General features: G+C 44.4%; 1 protein-coding gene across 5 annotated transcripts in view; it reads left to right on the top strand.

Moving 5' to 3' along the window:
- Positions 1–25,821, top strand: part of TBCE (tubulin folding cofactor E) — a 130,604-nt gene that overhangs the window by 85,368 nt on the left and 19,415 nt on the right. For all 5 annotated transcript variants that reach the window (XM_069954459.1, XM_069954458.1, XM_069954461.1 and 2 more), the window contains exons 9-12: positions 9,725–9,820; positions 20,195–20,256; positions 23,537–23,601; positions 24,405–24,557. In XM_069954459.1, coding sequence (XP_069810560.1) covers positions 9,725–9,820; positions 20,195–20,256; positions 23,537–23,601; positions 24,405–24,557 — 376 coding nt within the window. The remainder of the gene's footprint in view (positions 1–9,724; positions 9,821–20,194; positions 20,257–23,536; positions 23,602–24,404; positions 24,558–25,821) is intronic.

The following is a 25,821-nucleotide window of genomic DNA, read 5'->3' on the forward strand; positions in this document are numbered from 1 at the left end:
GTAACACCGCCACACCAGTCCTGACCAATACCACCATACTGTGACTGGATAACACCATCATATCAGACCTGACCAATACTGCTATACTGTGACTGGATAACACCGCTATACCAGACCTGACCAATACCACCATACCGTGACTGGATAACACCGCCACACCGGACCTGACCAATACCGCCATACTGTGACTGGATAACACTGTCATACCAGACATGACCAATACCGACACACTGTGACTGAGTAACACTGCCATACGGGTAAATACAACCCTGCAGGTATACAGGACACTACAGGTATACAGGACCCCAAAACTATACACTACAAGTGCACGGGACCTCCACAAAACTATATACTACAGGTATACAGGACCCCAAAACTATATACTACAGGTAAACAGGACCTCCACCAACTATATACTTCAGGTATACAGGACCTCCACCAACTATATACTACAGGTATACAGGACCCCAAACTATACACTACAGGTATACAGGACCCCAAAACTATACAGGTATACAGGAACTCCACCAACTATATACTACAGGTATATAGGACCCCAAACTATACACTACAGGTATACAGGACCTCAAAACCATACACTACAGGTATACAGGACCTACACCAACTCTATAATACAGGTATACAGCACCTTCACCAACTCTATACTACAAGTATACAGGACCCCAAATATACTACAGGTATACAGGAACTCCACCAGCTATATACTACAGGTATATAGGACGCCAAACTATACACTACAGGTATACAGGACCTCCACCAACTCTATACTATAGTTATACAGGACCCTCAAACTATTTACTACAGGTATACAGGACCTCAAAACCATACACTACAGGTATACAGGACCTACACCTACTCTATAATACAGGTATACAGCACCTTCACCAACTCTATACTACAAGTATACAGGACCCCAAATATACTACAGGTATACAGGAACTCCACCAGCTATATACTACAGGTATATAGGACGCCAAACTATACACTACAGGTATACAGGACCTCCACCAATTCTTTACTATAGTTATACAGGACCCTCAAACTATTTACTACAGGTATACAGGACCTCAAAACCATACACTACAGGTATACAGGACCTACACCAACTCTATAATACAGTTATACAGCACCTTCACCAACTCTATACTACAAGTATACAGGACCCCAAATATACTACAGGTATACAGGAACTCCACCAGCTATATACTACAGGTATATAGGACGCCAAACTATACACTACAGGTATACAGGACCTCCACCAACTCTATACTATAGTTATACAGGATCCTCAAACTATTTACTACAGGTATACAGGACCCCCGAACTATATACTACAGGTATACAAGACCTCCACCAATTATACACTACAGGTATCCAGGACCCTCAAACTATAAACTACAGGTATACAAGACCTCCACCAACTATACATTACAGGTATACAGGACCAACTATATACTACAGGTATACAGGACCCCCGAACTATACAGTACAGGTATACAGGACCTTCACCAACTGTACACTGCAGGTATACAGGACCTCCCTCAACTATACACTATAGGTATACAGCCCCCCCAACTATGCACCACAGATATGCGAGACCCCTAAAAACTATACATTGTGGGTATACAGAACCCCTCCAACTATTCACTACAGGTATACACTAATTCCACTGATTCCCAGATGAAACAATACCTTTAGCTTGGCCTCCTGGGCACCTTAGAACAAATCTAATTAACACACTGACACTTTATACCCGGGCAGCGCCGGGTACATTTTCTAGTGTATGTGTATATATATATATATATATATATATATATATATATATATATATATATATATATATACAGCCCCTAGTGCTGTGCATCCCCCATATATATACAGCCCCCAGTGTTCCCCTCTGATAAAAATAAAAAAAACTCACAACTCACCTAACCACACGATCCCCTGTCGGTCGCAGGCCTCTTTCTTCTCTTTTCATCTGCACCCGACAGATCAGCAGCTTCCAGGCGAAGTCCCGGGCAGCGCCACTACTGAGCTCAGTGTGCGCCGCGGCGGCTGGGACTTCCGGTACAGGGTGCGCGTCACTTCCTGTACCGGAAGTCCCAGCCGCCGCGACGCACACTGACCTGAGTGATGTCGCTGCCTGGGACTTCGCCTGGAAGATGCTGATCTGTCGGGGGCGGGGGCAACACTCTTGTGATCGCAAGCAAATGCTGATTGCGGTCACAAGAGTGATTGACAGGGCGGGAAGCCTATGGCTTCTCGCGCTGTCAATCAGAACACTGAACACCCGGGAGGCCCGCTCGGCCACCGGGTGTTGTAGGCAGTAAGCTCCGGGGGCCCAGGCCACGAGCCCCCCGATGCTAGGGGCCCGGCTGCTACGGCGGTAGTTCCGCCCCTGATAGCAGATCCACTTCAGGCTGGGGCTCACATCTGGGGACAGGACTGTGGAGGTAATCTCTTCATAGCTGTAACCCCTCTCTCCCAGGACAGAGAATGCTGCATGCATGTGCCCACATCTGCCCTGCTCATTCCTTCATGCTCCCTGCAGTCTCTGTCAGCCCTTGTGTTTTCCATCCTCTCCATTAATGTACAGTAACTTATAATATCGCATATTCTGCTGTTTCTTTATGTTTATTTCATCTGTTTTACATGTTATGGGATGTGGAACCAATTGTCTGCACTTTTATGATTTCTTATTGGATAATTTGCTTTGGTTTAAAAGTGGATTTGGATTACAAGCATGGTCCCGTAACAAATTATCCTCGTAATCCAAGGCACCACTGTGTGTGTGTGTGTGTATATATATATATATATATATATATATATATATATATGTACATATATATATAAACATCCAGAACAAAATATGTTGATTGCGGGTGCCAGCTGTATACCAAAGATCACTCGGTGTAAGTATACAAAAACAATATTACTGCAGGACTCCAATTCAGGTGAAAAAGTAAACTGAGGTTTATTCAATCCATGTACAGGGTATGTGACGTTTCAGTCTTACAATCAAGACTTTTCTCAAGCATGTCCAATGCTCTGTTTACTTTTTCACCTGAATTTGAGTGCCGCAGTTATATTGTTTTTGTATATATACAGAGAGAGAGAGAAAGAGAGAGAGAGAGAAAATGCAGCAATCAAGGACAGGATCTCTTCAATGCAGAAATCTACTTTATTGTGCCAAATACATACAAAAACAATGTTTTGGCTCTAAAACATACTGAGCCTTTCTCAAGTATACAACAATCATGTGGAGAGAAATCTTATATATACAGGATAATCAATCACTATACACAGCCCAACCCAACACCGTGCAGGACACTTGGCCTTTGCCAGAGGACACCAGTGTTGGCAAATTTGCCACTGGCGCCCTGTGCTCTTCACAGATGAAAACAGGTTCACACTGAGCACGTGACAGACTTGAGTCTGGAGATGCCACGCAGAGTGATCTGCTACCTGCAACATCCTTCAGCTTGACCAGTTTGCAGGGGGTCAGTATGGTGTAGGGTGGTATTTCTTTGGAGGGCCCCACAGCCCTCCATGTGCCAGATGTAGCCTGACTGCCATTGGGTACCAAGATGAGATCCTTGAGTAGGGCTAAAAAAGTGGAAAGGGCGCCATAGGGTGATAACGTAAACAACAGATTGTAGGTCGAACAAGCTGATAATAAAACTGCTCACCTGATGGTGTTGTGCTAAGAACACAACACCTGTTGTGAAGAGAGAGGTAGTAGCCGTAGCAGCCAGGCTCCAAGGGTAGATGCCGAGATCCCATGATGTCTCTCCTACTTGACAAAGGGGCAATTTATGCCTCGAAACGCGTTGTTTATGAGACCATTAAAATTCATCGTTTTACTTCATTAAACCTGAAGCCGTGAAGCGCCGTCATTCTGGCTCCTGTGGTCCCCGCCTACCCCGAAGATGAGATCCTTGGACCCCTTGTGAGACTAAATGCTGGTGCGGTTGGCCCTGGGTTCCTCCTAATGCGGGACAATGCTAGACCTCATGTGGGTTGAGTGTGTCAGCAGTTCCTGCAAGATGAAGGCATTGAGGCTATGGACTGGCCTGCCCTTTCCCCAGACCTGAATCCGATTGAGTACATGTGGGGCATCATGTCTCGCTCCATCCACCAGTGTCACGTTGCACCACATACTGTCCAGGAGTTGGCGTATGCTTTTGTCCAGGTCTGGGAGAAGATCCCTCAGGAGACCATCCTCAACCACATCAGGAGCATGCCCAGGCATTGTAGGCAGGTCATACAGGCATGTGGAGCCCACACACAATATTGAGCCTCATTTTTACATGTTTTAAGGACATTACATCAAATTGTGATCAGCCTGCAATGTGTTTTTCCACTTTAATGGTGCGTTCACACCTACAGGATCTGCAGCTGATTTTCTGCAGCAGATTTCATTTAACCCATAGCTGCACCAGGACGTTATTGAACGTCCTCGTGCCGCTATGGGAGTTCAGAGGGGGGTCGCGCGGCGACCCCCCTCTGAACTGCCGCGATCCCGGGTGCCGCATGTAGCCCGGGCTCGCGGCTATTAGCGGGCACGGTCCGATCGCCGTGCCCGCTAATTAAGTACTTAGAAGCAGCTGTCAAAGTTGACAGCTGCTTCTAAATACTTGCTGTTATACATCCCTGGTGGTCTAGTGGGGGGATCGCCCCCCTGCGGCGCGATTGCGGGGGGGCGATCCCTGCATCCATACCGGGCTGGGGTCTGCTCCATAATGGCGCTGATCCCGGCTCGGCATTCTATTGCTTTTGGCTGCAGCAGCCAAAAGTAATAGAACACCGATCTCATGGATTCATGCAGTATAACTATACTGCATGGATCTCTATGAGAGATCAGAGTGCATATACTAGAAGTCCCCCAGGGGGGCTTCTAGTATATGTGTAAAGTAAAAGAAAAATGTATTTTTAATAACACAAAATCCCCTCCCCTAATAAAAGTCTGAATCACCCCCCTTTCCCCATTTTATAAATAAAAGTAAACAAATAAATAAATAAATAAACATGTTTGCTATTGCCGCGTGCGTAATCGCCCGAACTATTAATTAATCACATTCCTGATCTCACACGGTAAACGGCCTCAGCGCAAAAAAATCCCAAAGTGCAAAATTGCGCATTTTTGGTCGCATCAAATCCAGAATAATTGTAATAAAAAGCGATCAAAAAGTCATATATGCGCAATCAAGGTACCGATAGAAAGATCACATCATGGCGCAAAAAATGACACCTGACACAGACCCATAGACCAAAGGATAAAAACGCTATAAGCCTGGGAATGGAGCGATTTTAAGGAACATATATTTTCTTTAAAAGGTTTTAATTTTTTATAAGCCATCAAATCAAATAAAAGTTATACATGTTACATATCGTTGTAATCGTAACAACTTAAGGAACATATATAACGAGTCAGTTTTACCCCAGGGCGAACATAGTAAAAACAACCCCCCCCCAAATAAAAAAAAAACATTTTTTTTTTCAATTTCACCACACATATAATTTTTTTCTGGTTTCCCGGCACATTTTAGGCAAAAATTACATCTGCCATAGCAAAGTACAATTAGTTGCGCAAAAAATAAGGGCTCATTTGGGTCTCTAGGTGGAAAAATGCAGGCGCTATGGCCTTATATACACGAGGAGGGAAAAACGAAAATGCAAAAATGAAAACTGGCTGTGTCCCCTAAGGGTTAAATAACTGAACACCGCATCAAATCTGCTGCAGATCTGCTGCAGATCCTGTAGGTGTGAACGCACCCTTAGGCTGGGTTTACACTACGTATATTTGAGGCTGTATATTTGAGGCTGTATAGCAACCAAAACCAGGAGTGGATTGAAAACACAGAAAGGATCTGTTTACATAATGTTGTAATTGAGTGGATGGCCGCCATATAATGGCAAATATTTGCTGTTATTTTAAAACAACAGCTGTTATATTGAAATAATGGCCGTTATTTACCATTATTTGACGGCCATCCACTCAGTTTCAACATTGTGTGAACAGATCCTTTCTGTGTTTTTAATCCACTCCTGGTTTTGGTTGCTATGAGGACCTGACAAGAGGACCAAATACTGCCTGAAATATACGTAGTGTGAACCCAGCCTAATTTTGTGTGACTCCAAATCCAGGCCTCCATTGGTTAATACATTTGATTTCCATTAATGATTTTTGTGAGATTTTTTGTTCAGTACATTCAACTTTGTACAGAACAAAATATTCAATGAGAATATTTCATTCATTCAGATCTAGGATGTGTTGTTTGAGTGTTCCCTTTACTTTTTTAAGAGATATACAGTGGTACCTTGGTTTAAGAGTAACTTGGATTAAGAGCGTTTTGCAAGAAAAGCTCATAGTTTTTCAAAATTGTAACTTAGTGAAACATGGAATGTGGGAATAAAGCCTTACCGCACAGAGCGAACTTTACTGATCAATGGAACAGAGCATGGAACAATGAAACAGGGCATAGGGAAGTATCCAGGCATCAACATGAGGAAGGCGTATACTAGTAACATCTAAGTAACCCGATCCTGCCTGGAAGGGGGGAGTAACACAGATCTCATGCTTTTTTTTTGTTATTGCACTGTATGATCAGTTCGCTCTGCTAATAGTAGTAAATTTGTGGGTGTTGAGAACCCCAAATTGGGTCCACCAATAGACTATGCACCTTTGCACCCAAAAAATTGGATCCCACTAGGGGAAAAAATAAAGTGGTATCAACATACACCTAAAAAAAAAGAGAATATACCCCCCAACAAAACATATCAAACTTCATTAGCAAAAAAATTATATTAAATTTTATTAAATTAACACATCACAAATATATAAAATCATGTATTCAATGTGAGGAGAAGAGGAAGACACAAGTACCTTGGAAAAGAGCCAACATACTTCACTGGATAAGCAGATTAGTATATTGTATAGAGCTGGACACTATATACACCAAAATAATAATACTATTTGGGCTGAAAAAGTGCAAAAACAAGAGAAAACAAGAGAAAATACTAACTGCAGCGCCTCATGTGATCAGGGCCATATTTACCACTAGGCACCCGTGGTCCGGTGCCTAGGGCAGCACCTTGCAGGGGGGCAGCACCAGGGAACAGGGGAAGGAAAAAACATTTTTTTTTTTTAGACTCCCATATCCTATTCAGACTTGCCAGTAAATCTGGTGTTTTTTCCAGGGGGGTGGGGGTATGGTGGTATTGGTCAGGTCTGGTAAAGCCAATCGGTGCGTGAAGATGGGGCGTCTTCAGGTTTAGTGCCTAGGGCAGCAGCAATTGTTAATACAGCCCTGCATGTGATACCGCAATAGTAAATGACTAATAAAAAGAATAGTGGGGTGCTCACCATAAAGATTCCTAATGCGATCTGACACTGGCAGCTTCTGATTACAGGTCCATAGACTTTGTATCTGTGCTTTGCTCCTATTGGCTGCCGATACTTACCCCACCAGTGATTGGTCATTATGATCACATGACCCCAGCATTCCCCTTACAGCACCCAACATCTATCCTTGCGCTCTGCTAAGTTTTACTGCTGTATGGGGATTCAGTGTGACAACTGCTACAAGTGCTATTTACTTGGATAATACAGTTTTATGAATTCTGGAATCTTTCTAATAGTTTAATTATGGTTTTTAGTTTAATCTACTATTATAATCATGTCTTTTTGTATGTTAATTAGTTGATATTTACCTATTTTAAAGATAGCCCCACCACTTAGAGGGTGTTTCTGCCACAATTGTGCTGAATTATTTAAACCCTGCTGTCACATTTTATTGTATGCACCTTATTCTGATGAAGGGGATTTGATTCCTGAAAAAAGTTAATGTATGTACCATAGATGAATTTTTAATGTACATTTTATCTGTCTGAGATTGCCAGAGTCTCTGTGGGAAGCGGGGACGTTTATGGACTAGTCACCTTTTTCTTATTTACTTTAAAGGGAACCTGTCACCCCCCGTGCCAGGGTGACAGGCTCCCAACCCCCGTTAGAGCCCCATATACTTACCTTATCCCGCCGCGTCCCGCTTCTGGAGGTGGTCGGGTGATGAAGATCTCAGCCGCTGCAGCCCGGCGCGCGCGCTGAGAGATGAGTCCAACACCCATAGAGAATGACAGGAGAGTCCAGCGCTCCGCCATTCTCTATGAGCGTTGGACTCATCTCTCAGCGCGCGCATCGGGCTGCAGCGGCTGAGATCTTCATCACCCGACCACCTCCAGAAGCGGGACCCGGCGGGATTAGGTAAGTATAGGGGGCTCTAACGGGGGGTCGGGAGCCTGTCACTCCGGCACGGGGGGTGACAGGTTCCCTTTAAGGGAATGGGTGGGTTACAGTACCAACACAGGTTATCAAACTTGGGGTTATTTAATTTAGAAAAAGACATCTTTGAGGCGCGCTGATAACAATGTATGAATGAACAGTACAGAAGTACAGAGATCTTTGTAGTGATCTACTTACACCTAGGTCTGTAACCATGACAAGGGAGCATCCTCCATCTCTAGAGAAAAGAAGGTTTCACCACCAGCACAGATGGGGATTTTTTTTTTTGCTAAGAGGAGTGAGACTGTGGAAAACTCTGCAACATGATGCTGTTGTGGCTAATTTATTATATAAGTTCAAGAGAGGCCTGGATGCTTTTCTCTATAAATATAAAATTACATGTTATGGACACTAGATAACATGTGATAGGGTGATTTTATATGTCTCTCTGACAAGTCAAAAGTTTGTTTGTTTGTTTCACTAAGTACTCTTTAAAATAAAAAATCACCCTTATGTTAAAAAGAAATTGAGATTTTACTTTTAGGTCAAAATCTCAGTTCAGTGTACTTTTTTAGCACCTTGTATTCTATTGTGGGGCTGCTCTTAACTGTACACTATTGGTTGAAAAAAAATAGAAACCTAAAAAAGCAACAGTAGTGTGAACAGAGCATTAACTGAGCAAGAACTGACTGAATTTATACATAGTCTGTTATTTTTAGAAGCCCAAGTCAGTTTTAAAGGGGTATACTGGCCAATAACATTGTTTTAATAATTTCTTTATATGGGGTTATCCAGCATTTAAAAAGTGGTTTTATATATTTCTGCACTCTTAATAAACATGATATGCTTACCTCACCGTGCACCCAATGCTCACTGCAGCTCCGCTACTTCCGAGATGTACCTGCCTCGGGAGTGACCATTCTGCCAATCACTTGCTGTGGGGCTGTCCCATCTCAGCCAGTGATTGGCTGACTGGGCTGTCACTCCTGAGACAGGTTCATCTTTAAAGTAGCGGAGCTGCAGTCAGTGGGGGAACACCAGAGAGGCCCCATCGGAACACAGGTGGAGCACTGAGAGGTAAGCATAACAGGTTTATTTAAGTGGTTATCAAGCATTTAAAAGGTTTTAAATATTGCTGCATACTTCGTAAACATAAAGTTCTATAATGTATAAAGTTATAAAATGTATATAGTTTTATAATGTGAATATGTATAAGATATATATATTTTTTTACATTGACTGGCAGCAGTATGGGGCAACATGACCCCCCCTTCTGCCCCCAATGCCTTGGAAACTACAGGGTTCCACAGACCCTGGTCCTGGCACAGTAACATACCACTAGCACAGCTGCAGGTATATAACTAATTGTTCTTGTGTGATACTACACAGTAACATGCTGTTTTTTGTGTTTCTCTTTTGTAGGCCTATGAATTGTCTTCAGTCTTTGACACTACTTGATATTTCAAACAATCACATTATTGATGGAAACCAGCTTCATGCGGTTTCAGATTTACCAAGGTAATACTTACATCTGAAAGGGTTCATCTGGCAAAATGTTTTTGCTGCTAATAAAACCCCATCTAAAGTTTTATAACATTGTCATGTACTGTAATTATGAGATCTGCTAGCTTACTGTGTTGCTACTTTACTTCAATAGACAGGAAGTACTGTAGTTCTTGAGATAAAAAATGTTGTTACATAATAATAATAATAATAATAATAATATTTATTTGTATAGCGCCAACAGATTCCGCAGCGCTTACATCCTGCTCTATAGTATTGGTGGCCGTTTTGTGAAGTTATGTCAGCCCTGCTCTCTACTCAGTAGCAGTCTTCACTATGTGCATGTCACAGGTTAAAACTGGGCACTACAACACAACAATGTGGGCAAGGATTGATAAAGGTAAAAGAGGTGGGATAAACAGTCATAACAGGTTATATTGAATTATGCAATCCCACAGTGTTATGGAGAGGCATGCTGGAAGTTGTAATAATAATACTCTTTATTTATATAGCGCAGTACTTTTCAATTCTGGGGGTACAAATAGAGCTGAGCGAATCTACAGTAGGAACGAAGGGCCCTATTCCACGGAACGATTATCGGCCGTATTTGGCCAATAATCGTCCCGTGGAATATAGGGCAACGATCAGCAATGATCTGCTGCCGTCGCTCAGTGGAATAGGAGCAGCAGTAGCAGACCGCTGATTTATGCTATGGGCTGTCGAACGATCTAGCTATCACCCGGGCAGCCCCCTCGCACCTCCCCACGGTGCCCCTGGACTCACCCGCTCGCTGCTGCAGCTTGCAATAGTGGCGGCAGCAAGCGGGGAACGTAGCTAGTAGCGCTCGTTTGCTCCTCTTAGTCGGCCCGTACAATAGGGGCTTTAGCGAGCTTATAAATTATTAGGAGGAGAAAGTTGTAGGCACAAGTCGGGACACTGCGCAAGCTATCACTTAAACCCTTTCCACCATTTTTAAAAAAATGTTCCTTAAAATTGCTCTATTACCATGCTTATAGCGCTTTTATCCTTTGGTCTATTGGGCCGTGTGAAGTGTAATTTTTTTGTGCCATGAGCCGTACTTTCTATCAGTACCTTGATTGCGCATATGCGACTTTTGATCACTTTTTATTACAACTTTCTGGATTTGATGCGACCAAAAATACATAATTTTGCACTTTGGGAATTTTTTCACGCAGACACCATACACTGGGAGAGATCAGAGTTGAAATAAATTAATAGTTCGAACAATTGCGCACGTGGCGATACCAGATATGTCCTGGGGGACTTCTAGTATTACTAGTCTGATCTCTCATTGAGATCTATGCAGTATAGATATACTGCATAGATCAATGAGATTGCAACAGAATGTCGAGCCGGGATCAGCGGCATTACGGCGCAGACCACGGCCCGGTAAAGATGCGGCGATCGCCCCTCCGCGATCACGTCGCGGGTAGGGATGATCAAACTTCTCAAAAGTTCATTCCGACCGGAATTCCGGATTTTTTTTAAAAGTTCGGCCCGACCGGATTTCGGTTTTCTTCAGATTTCATCGTTTAAAGCATCTATATGATACGGGGGTAGTGTATTTGGTTGAATTTAGGGCTATACATGTCAGTAACATCATTGTCTTTTCAATATCTCAAAGTCAATTTTTTTTTATAATTTTTTTTTTAGACTTCAATATTCACCATTACAGGGTCCATGCAGGAAAAAGGTCACAAATGCAGTGAAGGAGCAGTAGTAGTCATTGGAGGTCCAGCAATAATCATTTGAGGCCAGTACAGGAGCAGCAGTAGTCAACATGGAGGCCAGGCAGGAGCAACAGTAGTCAACATGGAGGCCAGGCAGGAGCAACAGTAGTCAACATGGAGGCCAGGCAGGAGCAACAGTAGACAACATGGAGGCCAGGCAGGAGCAACAGTAGTCAACATGGAGGCCAGGCAGGAGCAACAGTAGTCAACATGGAGGCCAGGCAGGAGCAACAGTAGTCAACATGGAGGCCAGGCAGGAGCAACAGTAGTCAACATGGAGGCCAGGCAGGAGCAACAGTAGTCAACATGGAGGCCAGGCAGGAGCAACAGTAGTCAACATGGAGGCCAGGCAGGAGCAACAGTAGTCAACATGGAGGCCAGTGAAGGTCCAGCAGTAGCCAACATAGAGGCCAGTGAAGGACCAGCAGTAGCCAACATGGAGGCCAGTGCAGGAGTAGCAGTTGTAATTGGGTGACATGAGCAGCGGAAGCAGAATAATGAGGTCCATGGACAGGCGAGAGGTAGCAGGGCAGCAGTAAGGTCTAGTTCACATATAGGTCATAATAGAAGCAGAAAAGGTCCTACATCTTGGTGACAACACGACCACATCCTACTCTGTGGTATCAGGAGCAGGTGTCGCAAAGTCCTTATCTATCCATGTGGCGTTCATTTTGATAAAAGTCAGACACTCCACACTATCACAGGACAATCTGGTTCCCCTGGCACTGACAATATGACCTGCTGTGCTGAAAACTCGCTTGGATGACACACTGCTGGCCGGACAGGAGAGTATCTTCAAAGCAATTTCAGCGAGTTGTGGCCAGACATCTAATTTTCCCACCCAGTAGTCCAGTGGTACTGGCACGTTAGGTGGCAACGTAGAGTCCAAAAACCCCTGGACTTGCTGTTTGAGGTGTGCTGCCATGTCCTGCTACTGTGCGGGTGCTCCTGTTACCCCGGCCTCTGGCTGCATGAAAGCGTGCATCATGGACATCAGGCTCAGACTGGTGCCGCTGCTCATGCCACCCAAGGTACTAGAGGAGGATGTGAAGGAGGCAGCGCTGCTGATGTGGCCCTGGTGGGAATGGCGTAAATGAGAGCGCCGTGTTCCAAAGGCTGCCACTAACTGTGCACCCAGCTCCTCTTTATAATAATTTATTTTTTCCTCCCGTTGGGAAGGGTGAATGAATTCACACAGCTTCTTGCGATACCGTGAGTCCAGTAGTGTGGCCAGCCAGAAGTCGTCCCGTTGACGAATCCTTTGCAAGCGTGGGTCAGCCTGAAAGCACATCAACAGGCGCTTAGCCATTTCCACCAGGGAGTGGGAAGGAGTCCCTGCCTCCGTCTCCACAGCATACTGCCAATGGGTACTGCCTCCATCCTCCTTATCCTCCTCTGGCCCCCCCTCTTGTCTGGCAGGAAGACTCATCTCCTTCTCCACCCGTCTCCCCTAAGATTTCCTGTGCCTTCAGGTCCTCCTCCACCTCAACTTCCTCTCCCTCCTCCTCCACCAAGCTTTCCTCCACCGACCCAGGCTGCGACAGTGGCAAGACCTGTTCCCCCTCGCCACTGATTCTCATGAGCATCAGCTCCAGCACATAAAGCATGGGTATGATGGAGCTCAGTCCTGTGTCTTGCTCACTGACCAGCAAGGTGGCCTCCTCAAAGGGTTGTAGCAAGCGGCAGGTGTCACGCATGAGCTGCCACTGCCCGAGCTCCAGGTTACACAGGGGAGTCGCCATGTCTGCCTGCATCAAGAGGAAATCCGTCAAGGCCTTCCTCTGCTCATAGAGCCGGTCAAGCATGTGGAGGGTGGAGTTCCACCGCATGGCTACATCTCAAATGAGACGATTATTGGGAAATAGAGATGGTCCGAACCTGCCGAGGTTCAGGTTCGTATGAACCCGAACGCTCGGCAGCAGATACCCGCTTTCTGCCCGCTCCCTGGTGCCTATGACTGTATCCCAGTTTTCCAGGCAATCCTCCCGCTGGATCCGCCCGCTCCACGGAGCGGGCAGACAGCGGGAGTCATTACCGAGGGTTCGGGTTCGTACGAACCCGAACCGAACTCTGTTCAGACCATCCCTATTGGGAAGACCATTCCTCCGCTGCAGGTCGAGGCGGATGTTGTGAGAGCAACTTGAATGGCTGAAATGGTTACACAGCTTTCGAGCCATGGACAGCACAGTCTGTAACTGGGATGTAGACTTTAGAAAATGTGTAATTATTAGGTTTAAAACATGTGCCATACACGGGGCGTGCCTCATACCTCCTCGACGCAGCACGGAGAGAATGTTGATCCCATTTCACTCACCACCGTCCCAACTTTCAGATGGTGTGGAGTCAGCCACGAGAGGATTTCCGTCTCAAGCAGACGGTACAGCTCTTCCCCTGTGTGTCTCCTTTCCCCCAGGCAGGCTAGGTGCAGCACAGTGTGACACCTCTGTGCTACACCCAAGTAGTACAAGGGAGGACCACTGGCAGTTGAGGAGGCTTTGGACCCACTGGAGGAAGTGGGGGAGGACCACAACACAGGAACCCTGCTGTGACAACGGCGTGGTGTCTTCGCCCTTCCCTGGCCAAATGCTGGGGTTCCGTTGGCCAGATTACATTTACCCACTGAGCACTAATGGACATATACTGCCCTTGCCTATAATTACAGCTTCAGATGTCTGTGGTTAAATGTACATGTCTGCTCACTGAATGGCTCAGCGAGTGAGCGACTTTTTCGAGAACATACCTATAGATGTCTGGCATAGCTGTGTTGGGAAAGTAGTGTTGACTCGGCACCTTCCACCATGACTCCGCACAAAACATCAGTTCACGAAAGGTGCCGAGTCGACCACTTTAAATGGCAGAGCCTGGAGCACCAACTTGGCCAGGTGGGCGTTCAGCTTGACTGCTGCGGGATTGCTGGGTGCATATGTCTTCCTCCGGTATAGGGACTCCATGATGACAGACTGCCTACTGCTAGAAACACAGGGGCCACCAGCTGAAGAAGGGAGTGAAGCCACACTCCCTTCCACAGAGGAGGTCTGACTGTGTTTAAGGCCCCCCTGACTACTGCTGCTTTCTGCTGCTGTTGACCGCGGGTCTGCCTGGGCCTGCTGTGACCCACTATCACCCCGTTTCTCCCAGGCGGAAAGGTGGTGGCGCTTCATATGGGCAGCCATGGCGCTGGTGCCAGGATGGCAACTCTTGCCTCTTTTTAATGCGCCTGTCGCACAGGCGACAGATGACCACATAGGTATCCTCCTGGCACTTTTTAAAAAACTGCCATACAGGCGAGGTGTAGAGTCTAGTACATACAGGCTGCGAGGATGGGCGGGCGCTGACTATACTAGGACCTGCAGTGGAGGAGGGTTCCCCAGTGGTCATCTTCTTGTCCCGGCTACGCTTCCGACTTGTTATTTGACTAGTGCTGCCTGTCTGCTTCTTAGTTGTGGCGGGCCGGCTGGCGGACGGATTTCTGGTTGACAAATCCATCGAATAAGCCAACTCCTGCCCTGGATCCCATGTAACAGCCGATTTAGCATCATCCAGTTCCAGAATGATGCTATCATCCTCATCAGGCTCCTGCCCAGCCCTCTCTAGTCTACTGCCTACTGCTCTCCTGCCAGGCCTGTCATGGGCCTGCTCTGATATCGCCTCCGACACAGCTATGCCCTCCAGTTGATTTTCCCCTGTCTCTTCCCCCACGTGCTCATCGTCAAAGAGCAGTTGGCTGCTCATAGACGCCAACAGTTCCCTTGCAGGCGGCGGCGGTTCAAAAGTTAGCGGAATGTTGCTGATCATGACAGATGAAGGAGGTGGAGAAAGCAAAAGACAGAGCACTGAATAAACAAAGAGATGATTTACTGCTAAATAGGAAAAAACAAAAAAAAAACTTCAGAAGCCACACCCTGTTTCACGTTTGCCTTCAAGTATAGCCCCGTTGCAGACAAAATACGGGAAGCGATACAGAGAAATTGGTACCTTATACAGAAAGATCCAGTACTGTCATAATATATTCTGAGAGACCCCTAATAACATTTAAAAGATGTAGGAATTAGGGATGGTCCGAACCTGGTTCGGATGGGGTTCGTACGAACCTGAACCCTCCGCAATGATTACCGCTGTCTGCCCGCTCCGTGCAGCGGGCAGGTCCTGCAGGAGGAACGCCTGGAAAACTGGGATACAGCCATAGCCATAGGCTGTATCCCAGTTTTCCAGGCGGTCCTCCCGCTGGATCCGCCAACTGCACGGAGCGGGCAGACAGCGGGAATCCGATGCTGAGCGTTCGGGTTCAGCCGAACCTCGGCGGGTTCAGACCATCCCTAGTAGGAATCTAAAGGATATGTTATTGCGAAGCAAGTACAAAGAAAACAGAGACCCATCATGGTTACGGACAGCCGCCCCAATAGGCATGTATAGGTGCGGGGGGTGCGCCTGGTGTGAATATTGTCTCACGACGAAGACGGTCACACTAGGCGGACACATATGCAATATCAGCGATTTCATCTGTTGTAAAACCAAAGGAGTAGTATATGCTATCCTTTGCGAATGCGGAGTACATTACATAGGGAAAACCATGAGAAATCTAAATAGAAAGTTTTACGAACATATCTACTCATGTAAAACTAAAAAAGGAGCAACCAGATTAATAACACTTGTAAATGACCAACATAATGGTAATGTAAGCGGTTTAAAATTTGTAGGTCTGGAAAGAGTGCATAGCAGAGCAGGACAGGATATGAACACAACGTTGTTGCAAAAAGAAGCCCGCTTAATAATAAAAAAACGAGAGCACAAGGAGATATTGGCTTAAACAATAAAATTTAACTAAATATGTCGATTTAGATCAACACAGTTTGTAGAAAGATAGGAAGTTTGTTTGTTTGTTAACATGTAATGTTTTCTGTAACGCCCAATCCTGAACGTAACTGGGCAAAACCTTTTTAGCTCCAGGCATACAGGAGAGGCGAGGTCCTAAGATGCGCGCGAACCAGCTGTTACCTGATTTTCATTAGGGGCTTGGCGCTCTACAGTAAAGCCCAGTATGTCCTGTGCTTTTAATATGTAGCACGAATGAAGAAGCCCTCTTGATTTCTTTTTCTGTAATAGACTGTTGTGCAAATCACTGCATTTTCAGAGTGAGCACCAACCAATGATCATATACAGTGTTCGCAAACAGCGGCCATATAGAATACCTCCCCTACAACCTGCGAAGTAGTGCCGGTGGCTCTTGCTTTTTTCAGTGACTTTTTCTCTTTGCCTTTTTTGAATATCTTCTTAGAACAGCAGCACGAGCAATTGCCAGCGTTTTGTCACTGACGAGCTTTGTGCACTCTCCTTCCACTCTCTCAGCAGACTGCGTCCTTCGGTCACGTAAGCGCTCCTCTTAAAGCTATGCCGACGTCACTGGGGGTGGGCTAGTGCAAGATGTGCTAGATGTGTTCCGGGCATCATGGGAAATTGCTTTTCCCGCCCAGAGCACTTCCTGATTTCTAAAATGGCGGCTGCCATTTTAGGAAGCAAGAAAAAGAAATTCGGAGCGGACTTCCATAAATCTGAATCTGATTGGACTCTGGCTTTTTGGAAAATCCGACCTGGATCCGATACCGGGTGAATCGGTTCGCTCATCTCTAGTCGCAGGTGATGTGGGGGGTGGGATCCCCCCTACTAGACACCAGGGATGGGGAAAATAATGCTTATTGTCAACTTTGACAGATGCATTTAAGAGTCTGATTAGCGGGGACGGCGCTGCAAATAGCATCCGTGATCACGGCGGTTCAGAGCGGGGTCGGCCCCCCTCTGAATTCCCTTAATGAAGCCAGGGTGTACATGTAAGCCCTGTGTTAAGGGGTTAACGCCATAAAAAAAAACATTTTTATTAACCAAAATGACTTTTTTTTTTTTTTTTTTATACTCCTGCCCCTTATTAATACTGAAAAAAGCAATCAAAATGTCACATGTACACAAAAGGTGTATAACTAAAAATGTCAGCTTATGCCGCAAAGACTAAAAGCCCTCACATAACTCCATTGGCGAAAAAATTTATTACAGCTTTTACAATATGCAAGACACCAACAGCTTTTATAGTATAAATGTCAAAAAATAGCTACTGTATATATGTAAATGGAAACAAAGAGAAAATTTCAAACATGCAAAATATTAAAATATTAAGTTTTGAAAGTAAAAATATATATATTTTTTGGACTATAAGATGCACCTCTGGTTTGGTTTGGTTTGGTCTGGATCTTTGTCAATAAATTTGTGGTCTAGGTTTGGATTTGTTTGTCATCATTTACATTTGGGTAATTTATATTATACCACAAATTAGCCACATGAGCATAATTTCCTATAAAAACTTACTATTTTTCACTCAGTGTGTCTTATCAAGCGAACATGCTCCTGGCAACAACACCTGTCCCATCCAATCCACCCACCTGCCGCCGCTCTCTACCTGCAGGTAGGCAGCCACCACCTCCAGCCAGCTGCATGCGCCGCGAGGGACCCTCTCCCTCGCCTGGGGTGGTGGGGCTCTTCTCTTGGCCTCTCCTGCACAGTTTTCATTGTCGCTGTTTTCATTGTCCTTGGCGAGAAGAGAGAAAGCAGAGTAGCAGCACACAGATATTGAGAAGACAAGTTTTAGCTGAAGCAGAAGCCACTGACAGATCTTTGCAGCTACAGGAAAGGGCAAGTGGATGTCGACAGGAAACCAGTGACCTGTCCTTGGCTGCTGCTTCAGTTGACCCTTTTCTACTCCAATCTGTACACGGCCACTCCACTCTCTCTACTCTCCTCCTTTCTTTCCTCTTTCTCTCTTTCTCCCCTGCCCCCCCCCCCACTAAAAACTTACCCATGGGGACAAAGTACTGTGGAGTACCTACTCCCCAGTCCCCAGGGCGGTATTAACAGATGCTGCTGCCCTAGGCACCAAGACACCCCATTTTCACTTACCAATTAGCATCATGATTTTCTAGTTTCTAATATTGATATCTGATCCGTCTTAGGCCGCGTTCCCACATTTACTGTATGTCACCAAATTCAGCCGAAACTAGACCCTCATATTGTATATTTTTATTAATAAGATTAAAAATTACATTATCATTGAGATGCACAAAACAATGTACACCGTACAACAACCAGGACAGTCACAACATGGGAATCATATATATGTTATCACCAGTGTCTTAAATCATTAACTATTCTACCTCCTATGGATACACAGACTAATATAGCTACAGAATAGATATACCCAACTTTCCTTCAACTATATTATCTGCCCCTTATGTGAATGGAAAGGGGGAATCATACCGCTTTCTCAAGGGGCAAGGTAAGTTAGGCCAGTATCACACAAGCGTAATATAAGTTTATTTCTGATCCTTCTGAGGTCATGTTTCGCCTGCAGGTGTAATGGCTCGAACTGACAGCATCATAGATCCCTATAATCAATTACTACGATGTCAGCATTTCAGGTCATTACATCTGCAGCTAGGCAGAAACTGAGTAGATGTAATACAGACTCTTACACAGATTAACGTGTATGTATTACACTTACGATAAACTGGCCAAATTGTTTTTCCTAATTCATGATTTCCCCGTATTTCTCGGCAGCACCTTGAAATGTAAAGCTTTTGTGTGTGTGTTTTTTTTTTTATGATGACGATGACTTTTTTCCCCAAGGAGTTGTAGTTTTGTAATAGCTGGAGACCCAGAGGTTGGGTCATTGCTTCACTGTACTTACCAACGCATACTAAGCTCTGCTCAACATACACAAACACACACAGCACTGCTACGCATATACATGTGTGCGCACACACACACACACACACACACACAGATCTGCTACACACATAAGAGAGTAGGAAGACTGCAATCCGCTAGTCGTTGGTGCACGAGGTGAGAGATCCAGTAGTGTGCATAGAAAGAACCCAGCACTCACAGTGCTGGGTTCCTTCTATACGTGCTACACACATAAAGCACTGCTATATATCTACACGTAACTCTACTGCACACTCACTGGAAGGCAGCTCTGATTGCTGGCCACTATAAAACACATAAACTTTTTTAGATTTTTATACATTCTATACATACATTGGCCAATACAGTACTTTAAAGTTCGCTCTTGATGTGAATCATATTTGACATAGGATAGGCATTTTTCTGATATGTTTACTGCTAAAACATTGGTTTGTAAACAGCATAAATAGTATATTCATAGATAAGAAACATAGAAGTCTGTTGGCAGAAAAAGATCACCTGCTCCATCTTGCCTGCCCTTTTTTCCCCTTTCTTATTACCTTAGGACAAATATATGTTTATCCCAGGCAGGTGTACATTCAGTTACTGTAGATTTATCTACCACATCTGCTGAAAGTTTGTTCCAAACATCTACTACTCTTTCAGGAAATGAATTTCTCATGTTGTTCTTGATTTTTCAGAACAAACTCAACTAACCTCAGATTGGTTGATATTTAATATTTGAATTGCAAACATATTATTTTGTGGCAGACTTTTAATTTTTTGGGGGTTTCTAACATCAGATTGTGTCCACTTGTTCTGCTATATTACTTTGTTTTATCAGTGCGGTTTATACCCCCATAAACATTTTTGCTTGGTTTTATATGAAAAATATTACAATTGTTCATTGCAGATTAAAGCACTTGATCGTTTCAAATAATAGAATTTCGTCTGTAAACTTTTCTGTTCAACATGGTAAGTATCTATTTATTATTAATTCTTGTACTGGAGACATATGATAAATATGTTTGGGGGGATTTATCGTTGTTTGTGTATTTGAAGGGATTTTCCACACTGTTTTCCTGACCTTACGTCATGAGCCAGTGGCACACATCCTTCTTAAATGGACAACTATCAATAAAGCACATTAAAAAGCTTACTGAAAACAAGTTTCTAAGTGTACTTTGGACTGAAGTGAGATTTTGCAAAGATTTAGCATTTTGGGCCAAAAAGTTGCAGAAATTTTTTATGGTTACTTTTGCAGCTGATTAATCAAATGTTAAAGGGATACCCTGGAAGCTGAAGAAAAAAATGTTTGTGTTTTTTTGCTAATACCTCTATTCTTGAACTCAATCGGTTCTTGAAGGCTCTTCCAGGACCAAACAGTTCGAGAACCGAGCTGTGTGTTCTCATAGGGAACCATGTAAATGTGTTTAATTGGTTTTTACACTCCATGGCTCAGGTGCAGAGCACCCAGCTCACAGAGTGTAAGGACTAGCAGTAAGTAGGGGCTCATTGTGCACCACTACTTACTGTAAAGGAGTGCGAGTGCGGATTCCTGTCATAATTATGGGAGTCCCTGCTTTTAACTGTGCTCCTGCACAGAGATGTCCTCCTTCTCTAGACGGCTAGCGAACTCAGCTGCATTTGGGGACATGATCCATGCCGCAACAAAACGATGAAGCAATTTCACATATATGACAGTGGGTCCCTGCAAATGCGGACAGTAACTGACACATCTGTAATCCTGTCCACAGTTGTGGGCCCGTAATTACAGACAAGGTTACTGATGTGTGAATGGGACCTAAGGATGCATCACACATCCAGGATCTGCAGATCCTGGATGTGTAACGACACCCTTGAATTAAAAACAAATGTCTGTAAAATTTTCCTAGAATGAACCACAATGTCCCTTTTTGGCCGTCCAAAATGTTGCACTGGGGTGGGGAAGGAGGTTGCCACGATTGCAGTGTCCTTTAGCCTCTGCACAGTAAGCGGTGTTTGCTATCACTATGCTAGAAGCAGAGCGAGTGATGATGCCTCATCATTGCCTCAGTACAGTACAAAAGGGCAGTGGGACCCTGCAGTTCCAGACACAAATGTTGGTGGCAGCAGAGGGGCCCTTACATGTAAATCGAAGAATATCCTTTTTTTTTAATTAAGAGTAATTTTTATATTACAGAGTAATATAACTTTATTAAAGTAATGTATTAAGCTAAATTTTTGGGGTGTGTGGCCGGATGCCATTTTGAGAGGATGTGTGGTGCTTAGTTCTGCCACAGAGGTCTCTATTAGAGCAGATTAAACAGAGCTCCTGCAGTTCCCTTGCCTCCAAACATGGTTCGGAAGGGAGCCCAGAGAACCCTGAGCAAGACGCCGGCTTCGGGACCTGCTATCTCTCCCGAATGTTAGACATCTTCCTATCGGTGGACCTGATACAGGCCGCATCCAAGATGGTGCCGTCCGGGTCTGCGGCATGCAAAATGCAAGAGAGAGCCCCAGGGACGAGCAATGCGGCCCCAGCACCCCCTGACCAGCCTGACAATCAGCAGCACAGCACCAACACGAATTACACAGAGTGTGTGGCCAGGCACCGGATGCCCCCAGAAGGCCCCCTGGAACTTACCCCCTGCCATCCTGGAGGAGTCGACCTCTCAGGGGAGAACAGAAGCTGCAGCTGACCCAATACAGCAGCTACCAGAAGCCCTGACTCCACAGCCACAAAAATCCTCAAAACTGGGTAAAGCTACTCCAGTTTATCAAACTGTTAGGCCCCTCTTTCCACTCCCAGACTGGTTCTTGAATGACACGGGATGAGCCCCACTTGCAGTGCAGTGCACTGACCCCAGAGCATTTAGCATCCTGCTATTCCTACCAGTCTTCCATATTAGATACAGAGGAAGCAGAGACAGCTCCTGATCCTTCATTATACAAGTGTCTGCAAAACATTCCTGCCAAAGAGGACTGTAAGTCTCTGACCTGATGATGTGCGCACTGCATGCCGATCTGAAATGGCTTCCTTGCCCCAGGATTTACAGGGCATAACACTGCGGGTGGACACCCCTTAAGTAAACTTGACTTCATCCTAGTTTTGACACAATATCTTAACTGGTTTTGAAGCCAAAAAGGCGGTTTGCACATTCGCAACAGGTATACAAAAATTTGTACATTTTTAGAATGGTAGTTTGTTACTGTAAAGAATATTCCAGAAATTTTTTTGAATGGGTGTTATTCACTGTAATCCTCATTGGAATTGTACTTATACCAAAAAAATGCAAAATTGCGGCCTTATGGTTTATTTTGATGGTTTATTTTGATCCTTCTAGTGTGTTGGTCTGCCCTTAAAATCAGTGGCATGTGATGTTGCCCTAGTTTCCGGACGGTGGTGCCATTCGTCCACTCACGATGCACCTTCACCACAGCAGCATGTAGACAGTTCACAAACTGCACCGTTTCAGAAACTTTGCTACCCTTGGCCAATAATCATCCCTTTTTGCAACAAGAGATATGTGTGCAGACAGCCTGTATCTAACTCTAACTCAGCTCACAACACGTCACTTCCTCAGGAGCATGCTCTGCTGAAAGTAGGAAGAGGTTATGATAATGTGACTTGACTATAGTTTCATTGACCCTCTGACACACAGGTTGGGGATCCAACCCAGTTCATTTTCTGTACAATTTCTTCCTACATCCTTGTAAAGCATTCTTTTTTTTTTTTTTTTTTTTTTTTTTTTTTTTCATTTAATTAACAGTACATTTTATTTTTGTACTTTCTGCACATTTCATTTACTTCTGTTATATCTTTATTTTGTAACTATTAAACCATTATGTATTAAAGTGTACCCGTCACCAGGGTCGCTGCCAGATCAGTGTTGAATTTCACTCTGCTGGCAGAAGTTTGTGTCTACATGGTTAAGAACATGCATAAGACGCATGACCCCAATTTGAACAGAATGGGGGTCACGTACATTGAATTCTTGCATGTTTGTAGCCATAGAGAAACAAACTTCCACTGTCAGAATGGATTTCACAGCTGATCCGGCAGCGGACCTGATGACAGGTACACTTTGAAATCTTGCCTTGTCACCAATGGAGAACCCTTAAATATCTGCATAGAGTGTAGGGTGTTACTTAACATTGAGAACATTGTGTGTGTGACGTTAAGATTTATCATCCATGTTTATTAATGTTGGTAACATTGGCAGGTCTGTGTGGCATTAGCTTAATGTTTTTGTTTTTTCTTTTTGCTCTATAGGTTGTTGCAATGAAAGTTTTACTTGCCTTAATAATTTGTCAGTTGATGGAAATAGTATATCACAGGTGAGTTTGATGGGGGGGGGGGGGGGGAGAATCGTCCACCCTGTGCTTTAAGCGGGACCGGAGCCGGGTCCACCCTGTGCTCATTAGCAGGACCGGAGCCGGCAGCCTCACTGCAGCTGCGCCGCCGAGCAGGTACTTTATGCTCTCGGCGGCGGGCTGCAGGATGTGGCGGGGATGGGGGGATGTGGCCGGAGATGGGGGATGCGGCAGAGGATGGGCTAATGCGGCGGCGGGGCTGCGGACACCGAGGGGCTAAAGCACATATTTACAGCGGGATGTTAGTCCTGCTGCGAATATGTGCTATCATAGGGGTGAATGGTACTGATCCGCAGCGGTTCTCGCTTCGAATCCGCAGAAGTGAGATCCGCTGTGGATCCGGTAGGTGTTAAGGCACCCTTAAAGCAACTCTGTACCCACAATCTGACCCCCCCCAAACAGCTTGTAAGTTTGGATAGCTGCTTTTAATCCAAGATCTGTCCTGGCGTGCGTTCGGCAGGGCAGGAGGGACAGAGTGACGGAGAGGAGGTGCAGGCCTAGGGCATAGACACTCTAGGCCACGCTAGTTTGACACAGGGCTGCAAATTTAAAAGTTGTTTTTTCAGGACAATAACTGCATCACCTGCTGAACGGACCCCAAGACAGATCTTGGATTAAAAACAGCTATCCGAAGGTACAAGCGGTTTGGGGGGGACAGATTGTGGGTACAGAGTCACTTTAATCTAGTAGGATGAAGGTGACTTTGTTATTACAAGATGGCATTTATAGTTTTGTCATATGATTATCATATCCTGTTTCTTTTGCAGTGGTCCTTTATGAATGAGTTGAACAAACTAAGAAATTTACAGTCTTTAAATTGCCAGAATAACCCTATAATGAGCTCTGATAAGAACCCTGAAACTATCCGACAGCTTATAATTGCAAAGATAGCAAGGCTAAAAATATTAAACAGGACTAAGGTAGGTATTGATTATGGTACTGACAGAACATGTCACAGATGTTTGGTCTTATTAGGACACCACTAATCCTGAGAGCAGATCATTTTAGTTGCTGTCTGTGTTAGAGCATTCCCAACCGTCTTTCACTTTAATTCATTTAAATGAGTAGATATATTGACTGATATTAACAGGATCTAGTACTAAAGACACCTTGTTATCCTGGTATCACTGTAATCGTACTGATCTGGGGGGGCAATTAGGAACAGCAAATTACAATAGTTCAATTACCGCAGGTACAAGATACAGGGTCTCCTGCCGACCAAAAATAGGGTAACCCTATAGTCAGAATAATCAAATTGTATACGGAGTGGTAATGACTATATAAGGTCTAAAATATAACTTTTATTTACTCATTAAAATTGTAGCCCTAACAACAATCAAAAAAATAAAATAACTAATGTGACAAAAAAACTGTGACAACTAAATCCCGTGACAGATAGGTGGGTGATGGATTATGGGACCTATAGCAATTTTATAAATTGGGGGAGGGAAAGGTGCACACTGCACTAGATAAAATTAATAAATAAATTATCCCTGCCTTTTGGGGTGATCACCTCCTTAATAGGGTGGCCCCAACCACGATGACGGTCCCTACCCTCAAATAAGTGCACGGGGAAAAAAACAACAAAAACCTAGTGTCACCCTACAAATCCCAATCCAAACCAAAACAAATTATACCGTGTACACACTGTGAACTATATACATTACAGATCAACCAATGAATTAAAATATGCACGTTCCTACACGTTTCCCCCGTCTATTTATTACGGGTTCATCAGGGAACCAACGGACATTAATCATTTAAACATGGGATGTAGATAAATATTTGTTTCTATTGCACCAAATATGGGATGTAAACAATTATTTATATTGCACCAAATATGGGATGTAAACAATTATCTATATTGCACTATATACGAATAGATAAGCTATAAGATATAGATATACTACAATAGGGTGTCACTGTGTAAACGCTCACAAATTATAAATGAAATTGCTGTGACTATGTTTCACATTGACATCGAGGGTTTACAACAAACTTGTGTGCTTTGCAAGAAATCCGATAAAGACACCTAGGCCCCCCCGTTCTCTCACATTTAACAGTATCCTAGATAGAGATACAGGCAAACCTCTAGGATTAAAGATACATCCTAGGTATATATCAATCACTGATGCGCGATATAGATATACTCATCTAGATGATGCTGTTCCACCTTCCATTTGC

Source organism: Dendropsophus ebraccatus, chromosome 15 (genome assembly GCF_027789765.1).
Source record: "Dendropsophus ebraccatus isolate aDenEbr1 chromosome 15, aDenEbr1.pat, whole genome shotgun sequence".
Taxonomy (NCBI): Eukaryota; Metazoa; Chordata; class Amphibia; order Anura; family Hylidae; genus Dendropsophus; species Dendropsophus ebraccatus.